The sequence below is a fragment of the Portunus trituberculatus genome, chromosome 44 (assembly GCF_017591435.1).
Source record: "Portunus trituberculatus isolate SZX2019 chromosome 44, ASM1759143v1, whole genome shotgun sequence".
NCBI classification, from domain to species: Eukaryota; Metazoa; Arthropoda; class Malacostraca; order Decapoda; family Portunidae; genus Portunus; species Portunus trituberculatus.
The window spans coordinates 12878581-12891837 of NC_059298.1; the positions used below are offsets into that span (position 1 = coordinate 12878581).

A 13257-nucleotide genomic window follows, 5' to 3' on the forward strand; every position below is an offset into this window, starting at 1 on the left:
CCTGTAGCCGCTTCATTTTCATTGCCTCATCGATCTCCTTCCTCTTGGTCTTCCGCTGCATGGCCCTCACCAGGATGTTGGAGAGCGTATTGTCGTCCTCACATCCCCTCCCTTCTGTGTAGTTGTAGGTGACAAAATCTTTCTCCCTCAACGCATACGTCTTTTTGGTTTTCTTCTGTAACGTCCCGCTTTTATCGTTCGCTCTTTGTCGTCTGTCAGCAAAAGCGATAACGTGTGCTGGGTGAAGCAAACTGTCGGTCGCAGGAGTTAAAACTTTGCTCCACGGATTTGCCATTGAGTCAAAAGGTGAATGCTGGTTCCTAACTTTAGCAATAATACAGTTATTATTACAATTAAACTATTATATCAAATATTTTTCTTGTACTTTAACACTCGGGGTTTTTCTATTACATTTAATGCATAATATGCAGCTCAAATATTAATTTGCTTTTCTCATAAATGTCGTTTTATCACTCACTTGCCTTATACGGATTTCACACTGAAGGTGGGAAACATTTTTCTAAATGGAGGCCCTGATATTCTAGAGGTTTCAGAAACACCGCACGGGCAGCAGCACGCGGCATGTAAGCCCACACAGAAGTGACACGCTGTACAGGCTGAGTGACGCTAGTGGTCGTCATGGCAACCTGTCATGAAACATTTCGATTTGTAATTAGCTCGAGGGTCTGCTCACGCAGGGGAAGGGAGGAAAGTACATGTAATTGATCATTATGTCATGACAATAGCGTTAGAAAGTTACTATCATATAGCACTGCCAAACAGACATAAGTCACAGAACGCTCAGTGCAGCGCAGCAAAAGAGAACGAAAAATATTTTGCGGCATTAAGTCTTGAACATAATTATGATACTGAAGCGGTTAGTAAAAATGTATCATGTATGGGCAGTTCAACGGACTAACAAGTACAGAATTGATATATTTTTCTTTTCTTTTAATTTAATTAATTAATTAATTAATTTATTTATTTATTTTATCAATTTATTTATTTATTTTTATTATTTTTTTTGTGATTGTATTTTTTTTGGACAAGTGGGACCAGCACCGAAGCATAGATTACTGTGAATAAATCCAAATCTATCTATCTATCTATCTATCTATCTATCTATCTATCTATCTATCTATCTATCTATATATATATATATATATATATATATATATATATATATATATATATATATATATATATATATATATATATATATATATATATATATATATATATATATATATATATATATATATATATATATATATATATATATATATATATATATTTAACCCTTCAATACTGTGACTCATTTTACCATGATTTTTGCGTGTGATTAGATGATTTTATTTGCATTAGGTAGGCTCCGTGGATGTCAAAATGTTAATGGCCAGAGTCTTCAATATTTTAATCCCCATACAAGTTTCTGAAGCTGCATAAAATCACCAAATACTAGCCAGAATGAATATGAAAATGCGTGCTGGTACTGAAGGGATATATATATATATATATATATATATATATATATATATATATATATATATATATATATATATATATATATATATATATATATATATATATATATATATATATATATATATATATATATATATATATATATATATATATATATATATATATATATATATATATATATATATATATATATATATATATATATATATATATATATATATATATATATATATATATATATATATATATATATATATATATATATATATATATATATATATATATATATATATATATATATATATATATATATATATATATATATATATATATATATATATATATATATATATATATATATATATATATATATATATATATATATATATATATATATATATATATATATATATATATATATATATATATATATATATATATATATATATATATATATATATATATATATATATATATATATATATATATATATATATATATATATATTGATCCAGGATGTGTGTTGCTGTAATGTGTGGTGACAGCTGCTGTAAACACGGTAGGCTATGAGTTCGGAACATTTAGTTGTCTCAGACCAATCAGCCATTGAACATTAATTAGTTAATTAAAAAGACTGCTGGATAAGATATCAGGGATAGAACATGTACTAAAACTATGCTTATAAATCACTGTAAAGATCCTTGCAAGTTGACAAGAACATTCATTTAGAACTCGAGCAGAAATCTTATATCTGCTCCATGCAGCTGCCGACACACCTCGTGCTCAGTAGTTAAAAAGTTCCATTGATTATTCTCGGAAAGAATATGTTTAAGGTAATAAAACATGATTGTCAAAGCGATATATATATATATATATATATATATATATATATATATATATATATATATATATATATATATATATATATATATATATATATATATATATATATATATATATATATATATATATATATATATATATATATATATATATATATATAAACATTCAACTGTGGTAACCTCGAGGATCTGACTTGCTTTATTATACTACTATTTGAGTAATCGCTCTTCATACGCACGCCTTGCCACACAGTTTTCATATTATTCATTGTAAAATAACTTTCTATTCTTGACTTGTATTTTCGTTTTTCAGATTAAATATCTTGTTTAATTTTTGTTCCCTGTACCCTGTGCCCTTTTTCTTATTAATCAACAAATTTTTTATGGGTTTGGTTATTCAGGGTTTGTTGATATGGTGCAGCGTCTTTCTCTTGCTTCTGAGTGAATAAAAAGATTCCACAAAAGGAGAGTAGATGTAGATGCAGATGCGGAGCTCCTTAATTTGTAACGACAATTCCTGACGTCTTGTTAGTTTGTTTAGTTTATATACTGTTGTCTTCTTGTTCTGTCTTGTTTTCTACATTTTATGTAATACTTCTATATTTTCCTCTAACTTGGTAATGTTTTCTTCAAATAGGATGTTATTGTCTTGATGGTTGTTACACGCCTGCTGCAACGCTGTTGATGTTTCACAAATTCACGCACTCCTTGATACTCCCGCCAGTATAAGATAAAATATTCGATATTTTCTATTTCCTTTTCACACATTATACATTTTGTGCTTCTATTTTTTTTTTTTACCTTTCTCTGTCATTTAACCCTAAGTTGTTGGTTCTTGTTGTAGAAGCTGGTATGTTAGCATATATTTGTTCTTCACAGTTGATATTTTTCTTGAATGTTTTATATATTTTCATTTAATGATCTATTCCACTGATCTGTATCCCAGCTTCTTATGTCCTTTTTAACTCTTCCCGAGTCATTGTTTCTATCAATCAAGCGTTGTGTGTCCAAATGGAACTAGTGATTAATGAATGTAAAACAAAATTTCAAGCTAAAGGGAAGGTCTCTCGGCTGCCCACTGTACATAACATTCCCATCCCTAGAGTTCACATACCTGGGTGTTCAGATGAGCTTTAGGAAGTCTCTTCAAGCCGTCCACTATGTTCGAGACCTCTGTCTGCCACGGCTAGCACCACTTCGGCTGCTAGCCAGCAGGGGCCTGGGGGCGGGCATTCCAGTCCTAAGAATGTTCTATATATCTGTCATACGGTCCCTTATTGATTATACCGCCCCTGTTTTAATACAGTTTAGTGCCACCCAACTCTGTCCCCTGGAGCTTGTACAGAATGAAGCCATGCGGATAATCTTGGGATGCCCCAGGACTGCACGGATTGAAGTCCTCAGAGCTGAACTGCACCTGCCGAGTATTATGTGTAGGGTACAGGAAATGACTTGTCGCACAATTAGTCGGATGCTATGCACGGGCTCTGACTCTCTAAAGGGATCACTGACCCCCTGTATCATGATCCTCGCACTCCTACAACACCATACCTCAGGAAGATCTTGGGAGTACTGACAAGTGTAGGTGTAGCCGAGGCTTGTATTAACGTTGTTATGTCACCGCTGCAACCCGCCTGGAACCCTCACCGTGTCAGTGTTGATATTCACTCACTGCATCAGCCCAAGAGGGACTGGCTCCCTCATGTGCTGCAAGACATGTTCATGACTAAATTGTCCAAGTACCCACACGTTCAGGCTATTCATGTTTATTGTGATGGGTCAGTCAATGGCAGCAGGTCTGGATGTGGGCTGTTCATCCGTGACTACATCTCTGCCAGTCTCTACACTGACACTGAGGTTTCCAGGCGGCTCCCTGCACCCATGTCTTCCACTAGAGCAGAACTGTATGCTGTACTGGAGGCGCTCCACATTGTGGCGCCTCTCCATAAGAATGTATATTTCTTTATTGACAGTCAGGCTGCATTGTACGCCCTTCAATCCACCTCCCCATGGACTGTGATCTAGTTAATAAGTGTCTTGATCTCATCCACGCCCTAGAAGGTGCTGGTGCCACGGTCCATTTCATCTGGATACCCTCTCATGTGGGTATCCGTTAAATGAAAAAGCAGACCACCTTGCTCAGTGTGCCCTACAAGATGACACAGTGGACCCTGGCACTGAGTACACTCTGGGTTATGTTAAGAGTAGCATTAAGGACTTTGTACAAAGTAGCATTAGTGATCAGTTGGAGCTTTGTTGCCATAGGGGCAGTAGCACTAGTCTTCACTATGCACGTGTCTCCCAGAGCTGTGCTTACACCTACGGGAGACACACTGCATCACATGACAGGGTGGCAATGAGGCTCAGATTAGGCTACAAATACTTTTGGGAAGTCAGTGCTTCTCCTGGTGTGTGCTGTGTGCTGTGTGCTACACCAAGGGGACACACTCTGCGTCACTATATCATGGAATGTCCTCTCATTGCTAAATTTAGGCCACAAGGTCAGCATGACTTGTACAGCCTCATTGACCATCTCCTAGACTCTGCCACCCTCAGGGATATACTCAGGGAATATCCTCAGTTTGCTCCCAGACTGTAGGATGTCTTAGGCAATAAGGTGTACAATATGTGTATTTATTTATTGAAATACTTGTATTTTTGTTGTGTATGCTGTCCAGAGTTATGTTTGTGATACTTTAACCTGAAGTCTTTGCCCAGGGGGTGGGTAGCAAGGCCCGTCTTCCTCCTTTGTTGTAATTATTTATCAATTCAACAATAAATGTATCAATCAATCAATCAATCACTCTTCCCGGGCCATTGTTTCCGAGTGCCGTTGTGGTGGCAGAAACTCACGCCGAGAACTGTCATTCCCATATGGAGCCGCTCAATGCCGAGCGGTTGCGGGGGACTGCCGAGTCGCGAATTTGCGGCCGCGCGGCGAGTTGGCAACTTGGTATCAGTGTTTAGGTAGACTCGGAAGGGGAAGGTGGTGTGGTAGTGCTCTGCGTTGTTTTAGCCATGCGGCAAACGTTTTTACTTTTACTTTTTATTACTCTTCCGATATCTGTGGTACTATGGTTTGTCAACGCCTTCGTGTCGTCAACAATAGGCGGTAAGTAGCCAAAGGCTCAAAAACCGTAATATTTACTTACAGCAGGTGAAAGGCAATCTACATAGACATTTTAATGTACAGCGAAGCCACATAAAAGCGTCGCCTATACACAAAGTCCCATAGAGAGGCTTAGTAGCTTGACTTGAGGGAGGTTAGAGAGGTGGTTCCTGACCACCAATGACTAAATGCTTGGTAAACCCTGACGGAGGCTCCCAAGCTCATGCGGGGAGGCAAGCGTGGCAGATGGCAGTGCACCACCACGGTATCAGTATACTTATGGTGGTGAGTGTTGATGCATGGTATTTATCAAGTTATGCAGACATAAAGTATTTTAGTGCTTAAATATTTGGAACATTTCTGCATCTATGTATGTTCACAATATGGGTCACATTAGAAAAACAATGAAAACTAAAAAGAATTCTGACTGCCTTAGATAACATTCAAACATTCATCCATACAAGACAATTTTTCAGTGGGGCATTAACATCTTACCTCTATCAAAGTTTCATTGTATGTAGACCAATTTCAGACAAAGTAAAGGTAATTCTATGCTTGTGTTAGGTGAAACCTTTATAGGTTCCATAGTCATCTCTCAGTAGTTCAATAGGTAAGAAAAGTCTGTCTGGGCAAAGGTATAACCAATCATTCACAACACAACTTGCACATTGCATAACTCTTATTATAACCCTTGTACTTCTGCCATTAAGGCAGAGGCACAGACTGCATGGTCGTCACCCTGGGCAGTGCCATGCTTCACAACCCATAGTTTAGATGCTCATTCCCCTATCCCCCACATGAACCTGGGGAATGCTGCTCAATATTACAGCCCCTAGTGTGGATGTTGCTTAATGTTAATGATCTCAAAAGCATAAAATTATTGTTATTTAATTCCTGACATGGATAAGTGTGTATTACCAGCAGATTATTGCTTTCTTGGTTTTGAGGCCTTGCTGGATTCACTATTTTGCCAAGACCAGTCACTGTCATGACATTCTGTGTTGTTAATGTTAGTGTACTTAGATCACAAGTGAAAGATTTTGTTTCTAGTTCCTGGACACAATGTGGACCTTTGCAACCTTCTGTTTTTTCCTGTGTTACCTAGCAATCAGTAGTTAGGTGCTACATTGTATGGGTCAGATTTTGCACTGAGATAAAATAGTATTTGTATAATTCATCCATCGAATGTGTATTATATTTTTACAGTCATGAATAAACTTCTCTGCAAACAATGCTGATAATGACCATACCAAATTATTAATTATGTGGAATGAGAAAAAATATATATAAATTAAAATTTTTAGACAAGTTTGGGTGAGGAAACATTTGCAGTACTTGATATGACACAAGACATAAAGTAATGTTAGCTTGGGGTTGGCAACACTATCAATTGATAACTTGGTGATGGGAAGTAGCAACAGCAGCCACTGACATGTATATTTCTTGTTATCAGGGTTGGCATGTATTTTTTGGGCTTATTCAAATGGTGGCTCTCTTTCCTCATAGATAACCAAATATGACTCATTGTGAATGATGGGTACTCTGACTTCAACAACCAGAGGGATGTGAAATAGGAAGCCTAGGTATAGATGAGATAAGTTAGAATCATTGATAGAAGATATGATAAAAAGATTAGATGGGCATGTGTTCCTTAGCTGAAGTGGGTCTGATAATCTGTCTTTGGTCTTGCCTTCATGTGTAGTTTGCTCAGCTATGCCAGTGTGGCAGCACACTTATTTTGTTTGTCCAGAGACTAACAGATGGATTCATAACGTGTCAAGATTTTGCCAGTGATTGATGATATTAATAAGAATCAATGCTTGAATCACTAAGTAAGCAGATGAAAAATTGATAAGTTACAAAGAATAGAATGTGGTTTTCTGATTATCTCTTGTAGCTTTGGTTGAGATCTCCCCCACTCAGCTTTTTTAGATAGGAAATTAACGTCAACAGCAGTGTTGTAAGCTATATGTGTACCTTTACATTGGTATGCTTGTAGTGAATAAAATATTATAGATGTGAGATGAAAAATATTGAGAATAAAATTATTGTATAAGAAAATTACTTTCTTAGTCATAGATTTTGTCATTATGATTTATTGCTATTATTTTTTTTATTTAGGAAGTGTCATAGAGCCCTCTAGATGGCTCAGTGCCACACTGCTGCCTGTGATAGTGGCATGGTGGGGTCTCAGGAAAAAGTCCCTGTCATTTAGTGGTGCTGTGTGTGGTGAGTCCAAGAAAAGTTTTAAAAAGATATTTTTTTATTAAATGTGCCATATAAATTGATATTACTCAGTCTTGTATTTTTATTCTCCATTGGATCAGCCAAAGCAATAATTAACTTCTCAACCTTGATTACTAGATCTGCAAACCATTATTTAATTTAATTTCATGTTTCCTGACAAGTGCTAATAATTCAAGTCATGTATCAGAGTTTGGGTACTGCAAACTTTTCATCGATTAGAGATATACATATCATCTTTTAAAACATACTAGTGAAGCATCTGTATGTCAATCTATCCATCTACCTATTTATTTTCATCTACCTTTCTATTCTCAGGTCTTGTTGTTGGTTTTCTATTAACGCTGGGAAGTTATGTCTTCTTCGTCAATCTTCTTATCTTTTTTGTGTCATCGTCCAAAGCAACAAAATACAAGTCTGCTATGAAGAGAAAACTTGAAAATGATCATAAAGAAGGTAAAATATAAGAACTACTATCTGGAACCATACTTTGTAGCTATTAGGTAGTACTGTACTTCATCTGTGTAACAGACTTTTTAGCCATAGTGGGAAGGATAAGCATTACTAGCTATGAGTTGTAATTATGGAATAGTAGACAGTAAATGAAAATTGATTTAAAGATATGATAGAGTAGACAACAATGAAATTTAAGTTTTCATATGTGTCATTCCTCTTATTGATAATGATATTCTATTTTCAGGTGGTGAAAGGAACTGGGTGCAGGTGATGTGCAATGGAGGTGTGGCCAGTCTCATAGCTTGGTTCTATATTGTGGATTGTGGGTGTGGTGAAAACCCAGTGGATCTCATCTATAGCTACCGATGTTCTTGGCTTAGTGTGGCAGTCTTAGGTTTGTAAAAGAAAACTAAAACATGTTCATGAATCTTAGTGTTTGATGGTATACTGAAATTTACAGCATAAGGAAAGAAAATAAGAAATACATATTGACAAATGTCTTGTAAAGAATTTACACACACACACACACACACACACGCACACCGTGTAGTGTAGTGGTTAGCACGCTCAACTCACAATCGAGAGGGCCCGGGTTTGAGTCCCAGGAAGCGGTGAGCCAAATGGGCAAGCCTCTTAATGTGTAGCCCTTATTCACCTAACAGTAAATAGGTACGGGATGTAACTCGAGGGGTTGTGGCCTCGCTTTCTCGGTGTGTGAAGTGTGTTGTGGTCTCAGTCCTACCTGAAGATCGGTCTATGAGCTCTGAGCTCGCTCTGTAATGGGGAAGACTGGCTGGGTGACCAGCAGGCAACACACGCATACACACAGACACACACACACACACACACACACACACACACACACACACACACACACACACACACACACACACACACACACACACACACACACACACACACACACACACACACACACACACACACACACACACACACACACACACACACACACACACACACACACACACACACACACACACACACACACACACACACACACACACACACACACACACACACACACACACACACACACACACACACACACACACACACACACAAGTTTTTAAATTGATCAACAGAATGGACCAAGTGGATAATGAGAAACTGATCCTGAGAGAAGAATATGACATCCGAAGCACAAGATCGCATAGTAAAAAGCTGAGAAAAGGAAGATGTCTGAGAGTTGTTAAAAAATATAGTTTCCCACAAAGATGTATTGAGACATGGAACAGTTTAAATGAAGAAATAGTGTCTGCAACGAGTGTGCATACTTTTAAAGTAAGATTGGATAAGTGTAGATATGGAGACGGGGCCACACGAGCATAAAGCCCAGGCCCTTTAAAACTACAACTAGGTAAATACACACACACCACGTAGTGCAGTGGTTAGCACGCTCGACTCACAATTGAGAAGGCCGGGTTCGAGTACCAGTTCGGCAAGGCAAATGGGCAAGCCTCTTAATGTGTGGCCCTTGTTCATCTAGCGGTAAATTGGTACAGGATGTAACTTGAGGGGTTGTGGCCTCGCTTTCCCGGTGTGTGGAGTGTGTTGTGGTCTCAGTCCTACCCGAAGATCGGTCTATGAGCTCTGAGCTCACTCCGTAATGGGGAAGACTGGTGCGTGGAGTGTGTTGTGGTCTTAGTCCTACCTGAAGATCGGTCTATGAGCTCTGAGCTCACTCCGTAATGGGGAAGACTGGCTGGATGACCAGTAGACGACCTAGGTGAATTACACACACACACACACACACACACACACACACACACACACACACACACACACACACACACACACACACACACACACACACACACACACACACACACACACGACCTAGACTAGAATATGCAACAGTGGTATGGTCGCCATATAGGCAGAAAGATATCTAGAAACTAAAAAGGATACAAAGGACTGCTACAATGATGGTCCCTGAAATAAAAGATCTTCCCTATGAAGAAAGACTGAAGGAGATGGAGCTACTAACTTTGAAGGATAGAGGGGAAAGAGGAGACTTAATGACGATGTATGGAGAAGATAGATAGACAAGACCTGGTAATACTGACGTAGCAGGGAGACAGACAAACAAGTGGACATTCCAAGAAAATCATGAAAAGTCAGTGTCATAGGAATATCAAGAAGTTCAGTTTTCCTCATAGGACAGTAGACATCTGGAATAGATTAAGTGAAGAGATTGTAATAGCAGAAAGTGTGCACAAATTTAAGGAGAAGTTAGATAAATGTAGATATGTAGACAGATCACTATGAACCCCGCTCGAACCTTGTAACATGCAACTAGGTAAAAATACACAAGATCATGAAACGTCAGTGTCTGAGAAACATTAAGAAATTAAGTTTTCCACGTAGGATGGTGTACATCTGGAATAGATTAAGTGATGAGATTGTAACAGCAGAAAGTGTGCACAAATTTAAGGGAAAGTTAGATAAATGTAGATATGGAGACAGGTCACTATGAGCTCCACTCAAACCCTGTAACATACAACTATATAAAACAACTAGGTAAATACACACACACACACGCACGCACACGCACGCACACACACACACACACACACACACACACACACACACACACACACACACACACACACACACACACATGCACACGCACACGCACATACACACACACATACACACACACACACTCATATATATATATATATATATATATATATATATATATATATATATATATATATATATATATATATATATATATATTTTAATGTAGTTAATTGTGTGCAAACTTTGAAGAAGAGTTTGCACACATTTGCAATCCCCAGGGATTTACAAGAAGATTTTCAGGGCTACTTAGAGGCTAATCTAATAATTTTCTTTACAGTACCATTGCATAATGAGCTAGTGGCTGTCACTAGATTAACATTCTGTTCTATGTCACATTACTGGGGCATCGGGTAGATGGTCTTATAATTTACGGGTGTTCTTAACGAGAAAAAGGTTGAGAAACCCTGGCCTAAACTACTGCAGAGTTTCTTCACTCTTCCAGGAGCTTTATCTTGTTGCAATGGAGATACTTGGGCTTCAGAATTTGGAGCAGTCCTGAGCTTCGGAGATCCCCTGCTCATCACCAACTTGCAGTCCGTTCCAAGAGGTAGGTAATTTGGAGAATAGATATGTCCTGTCTAATATTTATCTACCAACTGTTAGGTCACTCACAGATGCTTAAAGTTTTCCATTTGATTGGTTATCTAGGTCTCTTGTGAATTGTAGTACCTTCATTAACTCATTTTGCAACCTTCGATAGGTGAAACTGGAAGAATACATCTCTCACTTAAGATTTTGGTAGAGTAATGGTAATTTCTATGGAAATGACAGTAGCATTACTTCTTTTAGAGTCACTGTGCATCTACTATTACTATGAAAAAACTTCATAGATCTGTATCAGCAAGTGGTTTTGCTGTATGCTTTGTCCTGTTGCTTTTTTTTTGTAGTTCATTGTGTACTAATATAAATAATAAGTTAGTTTTGATCTTACTTGATCCCTGGAAAAATTGAGTTACCCAGCATTATTAGATGTATGTGTCTAAAAGTTTTTTTGTTTTGTGACATTATTGTTATTTAATTTTTTTTTTTTTTTTTTTTTTTTTTCAGGAACCAATGGAGGAGTGAGCCTCATTGGGCTGCTGGTGAGCATTTTGGGAGGTTTGTTGGTAGGAATTGGGCATTACCTGACACTGTTGATGCTGGTGTCCACTCCAGTGATGATTGCTGCCCCTCCTCAGTGGCCCATTGTGTTGGTGGGTGCTGCAGGGGGCCTTCTTGGGAGTCTCATTGATTCTTTGCTGGGAGCTACAATGCAGTATTCAGGTGAGATGATACCTATCTCGTAGATTTAAGAGTGAAAAATGTATTTTTAAGCAATATTTTTGTTTTTTTTGTATTTCCATGATTCAGAAATGTTAAAATATGACTAAAATGAAATTTATTTGAATATGTTCTTTGTATAGATTTTTGTTGAAATGGTTCTCTAAGAGCTTTCTTTTTGCCTTCACAATTACTGTATGTAAAAAATTCATGATTAATATATGTGAAAGAAAAAGAGATTTATGAAAAGAAAAAATAATATGTATACTATATTATTATTACCATTACAAGATATTTGTGAGGTTTGTACTAGTACTTTGAATTAAGTGTTATGTAACACAATTTGTTTCTTAACTTTCTAGGAATCACCTCAGAGGGGAAGATCGTGGAGCGTCCTGGAGAGAATGTGAAGCATATCAGTGGCGCTCACATCCTGGACAACCATGCTGTTAATCTTATCAGTTCTCTGCTAACTGCTATATTTCTGCCAAGAGTTGCTCTCTTGATAATGTAGGTAGTATTTTTAAGTCCCTTTTAGATTTTCATTTAATATAATGGCATTGTTAATGGTGACCAAAATTCACCACAGCCTTAGTGATCACTTACGGTCTAATTGATAATATGTCAGACCTTTAGTGTTGACTTCATTAGACCATGATCTCTGATGGCCAAGCTAACCTGCCATCAGTTAAGTTTCTCAGTGTTGGCACATGATGCTCTAAAGGGAGTATGGTACAATGACCCCTCATGATTACTATGCATGTCGTGAGTACAGTATATGTAGGTTTTGGTGACACTTGATTCTTATTTGTATGTTTTTCTGTCAGGAAACATGCATTGTGGAACTTAATGTGGGTAGAAATATTTTGTGAATGCATTGCTTATTTAAGGTAGATTGTCTCTTGATTTAAAAGCTTGAAATTCAAATAACTTTTTATCAGAAACTTACATGAAAGGGACATTTATTTGGTGTTGATAAGCAAAATAAATATCAGTGATGCAAATTAAAGAGGATTAACATATATATATATATATATATATATATATATATATATATATATATATATATATATATATATATATATATATATATATATATATATATATATATATATATATATATATATATATATATATATATATATATATATATATATATATATATATATATATATATATATATATATATATATATATATATATATATATATATATATATATATATATATATATATATATATATATATATATATA

General features: G+C 36.4%; 2 protein-coding genes across 4 annotated transcripts in view; one reads left to right on the plus strand and one right to left on the minus strand.

The window, feature by feature from the left end:
* Positions 1 to 585, minus strand: part of LOC123518717 (coiled-coil domain-containing protein 191-like) — a 2736-nt gene extending 2151 nt beyond the window's left edge. The window contains exon 1 of the mRNA XM_045279718.1: positions 1 to 585. This exon is cut by the window's left edge and continues 401 nt beyond it. Coding sequence (XP_045135653.1) covers positions 1 to 295 — 295 coding nt within the window. The 5' untranslated portion in view covers positions 296 to 585.
* A 4611-nt stretch (positions 586 to 5196) lies between these two features.
* On the plus strand, positions 5197 to 13017 carry LOC123518982 (transmembrane protein 19-like). 3 transcript variants are annotated; one of them, XM_045280086.1, is made up of 7 exons: positions 5197 to 5439; positions 7558 to 7665; positions 7999 to 8136; positions 8381 to 8530; positions 11186 to 11290; positions 11791 to 12006; positions 12366 to 13017. In XM_045280086.1, the coding sequence occupies exons 1-7, from the start codon at positions 5346 to 5348 to the stop codon at positions 12515 to 12517; spliced, it is 963 nt and encodes a 320-aa protein (XP_045136021.1). In that variant the 5' UTR covers positions 5197 to 5345; the 3' UTR covers positions 12518 to 13017. The 3 variants fall into 3 exon arrangements, with proteins under 3 accessions (XP_045136021.1, XP_045136023.1, XP_045136022.1); XM_045280087.1 differs by lacking the exon at positions 5197 to 5439 and adding an exon at positions 7141 to 7268; XM_045280088.1 differs by lacking the exon at positions 7558 to 7665 and having other exon boundaries at positions 5199 to 5439.
* Positions 13018 to 13257: the final 240 nt, after the last annotated feature.